The sequence below is a fragment of the Sceloporus undulatus genome, chromosome 5 (assembly GCF_019175285.1).
Source record: "Sceloporus undulatus isolate JIND9_A2432 ecotype Alabama chromosome 5, SceUnd_v1.1, whole genome shotgun sequence".
NCBI lineage: Eukaryota > Metazoa > Chordata > Lepidosauria > Squamata > Phrynosomatidae > Sceloporus > Sceloporus undulatus.
The window spans coordinates 102,887,998-102,894,314 of record NC_056526.1 but is presented as its reverse complement, the minus strand read 5'-3'; the positions used below and the strand labels follow the sequence as shown (position 1 = coordinate 102,894,314).

The window sequence follows — 6,317 nt, the reverse complement described above, 5'->3', positions numbered from 1 at the left end:
ATCTAAAACAAATACATTTTGTAATGTTAGTGGGTTATATAGTGCCATGAGTGTATATGGCATGTCACAGCATAATATATACAGAATAAAGCAGGGTGTCCTTACACTGCTTTTAAAACAGTACCATCTATGTTGAGATGATCAGGAGGCAGCAAATGAAGAGGAAGGTTGAAGACACAAGGGTAGTAGGATTTAATTTACTAATTGTTTCTTAAAACAAAGTTGAAATTTAATAAACTAATGCAGACAGGTTGTTTGTAAAAAGTTAGTATTCAGAAGATCTCTTGGAAGATTTCAGGAACATAATATTGAGTACATAGTGTTTTCTCATAGCATCTTCGTATATTTTGTTTTGGTAGTCCTTAATGGTGTTTTATTATTCTCAAAATGCAGTTTATGGAGGGTGGCAAGATTTTTGAGAATAGCAAATTGCCTCAGGCTTTCTCTAAGAAGGTTGTACTTGAGTTGAGATTACAACCAGGAATTCTCTAGCTTGCATGTATTCATGTAAGACTTGCTACATCATATTTTGTTCAGCAGTATATGTTGTGGACACAAAATCCAACTCTAAAGTATATTAGTTATCTTTAAAATGCAGAGATAGTACTTAATAAAGGTATTTATGGCCTGTTACAGACTGCCAGAATAAAGCTGCTTCGGGTCTCTTTGGAGGTATGCTATTTAAATGATGCATGGGTCCTAAGAGTCCGGAGGGCACGCCAAAGCCACACTCCATTCCTAAGCACTGGAGTGCAGCTTTGGTGCAGCTTCTGGATTCTTAGGATGCATGCATCATTTAAACAGCATACCTCCAAAGAGACCCGAAGCAGCTTTATTTTGGCAATCTGTAACAGTCCTATGTCTCTTTTTCTACCATGTGTAGAGTTGCTCATTTCAATTATTGTGTTTCTAGTCTGTATTTCAAGATAACAGTCATTTTGTATAAAGATAGCTTACTGCAATGTTGGCAGCCATAGTGATAGGAGGTGAAAATATATAATATAAAAACATAGCTTGTGTTGAGCAGAGTAAATTCTGCTTGTGCAGCTGGCATGCCTATGAGTAAATCCCTGATGCGTTTAGATATTAGCCTTACACTCCCACATGCTTGTAGCATGTCTTTTTAAATGTTACCTGTTGAATGTATAATCTTTCTTTTTACCAAATCGTGCTCTAGTTGGTCAACCAGCAGTATCAAAATAATAACAAATCTAGTAAAACTGATCAGAAACCACAGCTAGTCGTATAGATCAAGACATTAATAATGGCTACAACAGCCAGTTTACGTGTCCAAGGAGCTGTCAGAATAAAAACATGGTAGATGCCTCCATAGTAATACTGTATGTTTTTTGTAATCCCAATAATTCACACAAAAAAGTAAAAGGGGTACACTTGAAGAAAATGTGGTGGGGATGTCCTTGGTGATATCATAGGAAGCCAGCCACATAAAACTGTTTGCTTCCATTTTGTACTTTAGTTTTTCAGATCTATTTAATTATTAAGTGCAGGAAAGGAATAAATACTTCCAGACTGATATTGAAGTACAAGGGTATTCAGAGAGGCCCCACTGCTCTAATAATGTGCATTCCTATCTTTATTGACTCAATACTGAGGCATGTTAGAATAAAGATAACAATGAAATGAGTGAGAGCCAGCATGGTGTAGTGGTTTGAGTACTGGACTACAACTCTGGAGACCAGGGTTCAATCCTCGCTCAGCCATGGAAACCCACTGAGTGACCTTGTCACAGACTCTCAACCTCTGAGGAAGGTAAAGACAAATCTCCTCTGAACAAATCTCCCCAAGAAAATCCTGTTATAAGTTCTCTTTAGGGTTGCCATATGTTGGAAACAATTTGAAGGCGACAGCAAACTGAGATGGGACAGCTTCATGTAATTGATCAAACTTTAAATTCAGCTGGAATGAAACATACTATTTTGGGTAAAAAGAGTGGCAGATGGCAAGTGATTTTTGTACTCTGAATATTAAGTACCATATATACTCAACTATAAATCGACCTCATGTATAAGTCAAGGGCAGGTTTTGGGGACAAAGTTTTGGATTGTTATATAAATCGAGGGTAAAACTTAGGGGCATGTAACAAAGGATGAAGGGAAACAAAATGATATTATAGCACACTGCTGTTTTCCCACTGAGACATTCAAATAGGCCAGGCCAGAAGTGGCATTGCAGTGGATTAAAATAAAGAGGGTAGTGCTTCTTTTAGTTTCTTCTGGGGTGGACTAAGCTCTCGCCTTTTGCCACTCTACTCAGAAAAGGTGATGGTTCCTTTTTTGATAAGAGATAAGGTACAGTACTTACATTGACCCATGGATAAGTCGACCTAGGTTTTTGGGGCCAGTTTTTTGAATAAATATGTAGACTTATACATGAGTATATACAGTAGTTGTAGCTGAAGGACTCCACTAAACCACTCCTTTTCTGTGCTAAGGTCAGGTGCAATAAAATGGTGCATCTGAGAGAGTGACTCTAAGTATGAGAGAGAAGTGTAAGTAATCACTAGATAAATTGGTAAAATCTCATATTCAGAGTAAATTCTGTCTTGTCTTTCAAGGTGCCTAATAAATTTCATAGCATTCCTAGGAAAATCTTGTTTTTGCTTTCTTACTTATGTAGAACTTAACTGCAATTTTTCTAGGTAGCTGGAGGCAAAGTGAAGAAACCAGGGAAACGAGGCCGTAAACCAGCTAAAATAGATTTGAAAGCCAAACTTGAGAGGAGCCGGCAGAGTGCCAGAGAATGCAGGGCAAGGAAGAAGCTGAGGTATCAGTACCTGGAAGAGCTGGTTTCCAGCAGAGAGAGAGCAATTTGTGCTCTCAGAGAAGAGTTGGAAATGGTAATCTTCTGTTCTTAACTTTACTGTTGTTTGGATGTTTTTAATTCTGTCACACTACATATCTTCATTTAATTTGGGATGGTTACAGGCTACATGTATTCACTTTTTCTCCACTTGGTAAGATGACACAGAGAAGTAATGAGATTTACTGAATGGCTTTTAGGGATGAGCATTCTTGCTGCTAGGTAGCTAGCTGGGTTCCTATTGGTTAATCCCATCTAGAGTAGACTCATTAAATCAGTTGTTGGATGGTGAGTCAACATGTAGGTAAATCTTGATGAATCAGTGGGTCAGCTGTAGTATGGACTAATAATATAGTTTTAGGCCATAAAGTGCTAATACATGATGAAATGTGTAGGGAACTGTTGGTCTGCCTGGACTCAAGACAGTCAGCTTACCTTGTGGTTACATGTACACTAACTATCACCAGGGGCACACTTTTGTTTCTCCATTATGCATTTTGCATATGCAGACTTTGGTTTATGATATTTTTGTGGTTCAAGGCATTCAAATTGAACTTAGACTGAAGTCCTGTACACACATGGGAATAAGCCTCATTGAAGTCAGTATGTTTTATGTCTGAGTAAACATGCAAAAGATAAGATTAGATTTTATAAGCAAACTTAGGTATGTGCCCTGGAATGGGCTTCATGTAATAGAAAGAGCACGGGCCAGCCACTTGGACCAAGGTCCCATCCCCAAACAAAACTTACCAAGTCTGAATAATTTGCCCTCACAACTCTACACAGATGTGAGACCAAATCTTTCAGAACCAAGCAACTTTTAAAGGCACTCTTTAGGGCTAGGTTTGAGGAACAGAAGACACTCTACCATCTCCAGAGTAATATCTTGTCCTAGCTAGGCATCATATTCAGTAACATACCTCTTTTGATGCACACATGCTATTGTTCACTGTGGTCAGCATCACTGCCCCCCATGTCTCCAGCAGCTTAGATGTCTAAGGGAAGGAAATCATTATTAGATCCTTCACACAAATAGCTTATACTAAGTTTACTGTGGACTTTACATTCTGCGACTCAGTTTTATTTGCTTTTCTCTATTTCAGTACAAGCAGTGGTGCATGGCAATGGACCAAGGAAAAATCCCCTCTGAAATTAAAGCTTTGCTTAGTGGGGAGGAACAAAGTAAACCCCAACAGAACTCGGCCAAGAGTTCCAAAGTTGTGAAGGCGGATGCAAACAGTCACAGTTCTTGTAAGTTGCTGTTTATGATATTTTTAACTTTGTTATGGTTGTTAGAGCAATGAGCAGGTAAGTAAAGATACTGAGGAGCAGTAATAGCAGCTGGCCACATGAGTTGTTATTATTATTGTTACATTACTCTTAGGTTGAGACATGGACAAAGACTGTTTTCCTTTTCTTCTTCACTTCCCCAGTTCATTGTTAACAGTAACAGGGCTACAGGCAAAAACAGTACACAATATATTATGAGGTTTCATAGGATCATTTTTGGCTGATGGGCTGAAAACTTAAATAACAAACAGTTTCCACCTTCCTTCCTTCCTTCCTTCCTTCCTTCCTTCCTTCCTTCCTTCCTTTCTTTCAGGGTGAAGATGAATTATCTAAAATTGAAGTCCCAACTTCTAGAACAAGCTAAAAGAAGCTAAAGTTCCTAAAAACAAACAGTGATTTGTAGTCTTTATGTTAATGTGCCCCTTTGCACAGAATGATTACAGTGATTATGCTGAAATGAACATGATTGTTGGATTATCAAAGAGTGTAATATCTAACTGGTAGAATTAAATGTATGACTTCTAAACTCACATTATTTTCATATATTACAATTTATAGGTATGTAGATTTTGGGCTTTATGGTCTGGTTTTTTTGTTTGTTTGTTTGTTTTTTGTACTGTCATAGAACTGTTCAATTAATAAAATATGTGCAGTGAAGTCAGATCTCATTTGCTTGATATTGATGTAACATTGAAGCTGTTATGCGTATATTTTTGGTATATGATGCAATGCTAATTGCTGTATCCCAGCATAGATTGCAAATATATAATTGCTACTACCTTCCTTCTCTCCTATTTCTGATTTAGTATATGGTCTGTGAGTCAAGGAACTCTTCCTTCCAGTCTCACTTTTGCTGCAGACTCATGTAGTACCCTTAGACAGGCCCACTTCACTTGCCATTTGAGACAATATTACTGGCCTTGTACAGATACTTCAGATCATATATGTGAAATGCTTTGATTTTGTAAATGTCCCTCTATGTGAAATTTTCTGTAAATGGATGCACGGCTGAACATGGGGTGAAATAGAACTTTTCCTCTGTCTGTAATGTGCTAGATTGTCTGTTTGCATGTTTTGTATTTGAATAAAGAGAACTATTTAAGAACGTCATCCTCCATCTATTGTCTGAAGAGTTACAATATTGCCTTGTATCAGGCTGCTTCACACATAGATGCATCCTCTGTTAAGGTTTCTTGCAGAACCATGTGTTCCTTCACATGTACAGTACACCTACTGTCTAAAATAAGAGGCACAAGTACGCTCTCTACTTGGAAATAACGATTGCCCCAATCACCTGTACTACTGCTAAAGTGCAGAAAGTAAGAGGGCTTTTGGTCCATATCCAGATAGACAAATTATAATTGGTCAGTAATGGATTTGTAGTAAGCAATCCTTTCCTTTCTATAAGCTGTTCATGTCATGAGAGGGTGCATATAAGGTGTATCCCTACACCTTTCTAATGTAGTACTACAGATGGTTGCTGATGCAAATGAGCACAGTTTATTATGCCAACCAAATCAAGAGGTTTTGTATTATATTGTTAATGTTTACTAGAGTGATAACTCAATCTCTTATTTTGCTCTTCTTTGTTTGATACAGAGTTCTATAAAGTGCATTGGATAGCTGGTCCACAGTTGGAGGCTGCCTATCTGCCCACCTAAAACATATGACCTAAATCTAGTTATTCCAAATTAGGCTATCAAATCAATGGAAATTTTCTAAGTCAACAGTTTGTAAAGTTCTACGGGTTCAAAGGGGCATGGGACTAACAACTGGATTTAGCCTTAGGTATAGCTGGGTTTCTTGCCACTTAGCATCTGTATTTCCTGGGACTTTTCTCAGCATCTGCCACTGAGATTTGGCTGCAGACTCCAAAATACACTAACATAAGGCAATTTACTAATACAGGCAATTACGTTAATTCAAAAATGATGCCTTTTATAAAACAGCAGTTGATGACCACAGTCACTTTAATTCAGATAGGAGCCTTTCTGCTGCCACTGCTACTCCCTACGATACTCTAAATTCAACATGTGCCAAACACCCCCAACCCAAATAGGACAGGGTGTAATGAAATAAGTTTGACAAAAGTGGATTTCTGTCACAAGGGGAGGATCTTCCCTCACTACACCTTTACTGAAAAGAGGGTCAAAGGATATCTAGCTGCAAGTATGTATACCGAGAGGCCAGATTAGCAAATCAATCTC

At 38.0% G+C, this 6,317-nt stretch overlaps 1 protein-coding gene across 1 annotated transcript in view; it reads left to right on the top strand.

Annotated features, from left to right (window-relative positions):
- The window catches only part of CREBL2 (cAMP responsive element binding protein like 2), an 8,557-nt gene extending 3,337 nt beyond the window's left edge, over nt 1–5,220 (top strand). Inside the window, exons 2-4 of the mRNA XM_042470320.1 lie at nt 2,660–2,857; nt 3,924–4,071; nt 4,424–5,220. Coding sequence (XP_042326254.1) covers nt 2,660–2,857; nt 3,924–4,071; nt 4,424–4,428 — 351 coding nt within the window. The 3' untranslated portion in view covers nt 4,429–5,220. The remainder of the gene's footprint in view (nt 1–2,659; nt 2,858–3,923; nt 4,072–4,423) is intronic.
- The last annotated feature ends 1,097 nt before the right edge of the window (nt 5,221–6,317 follow it).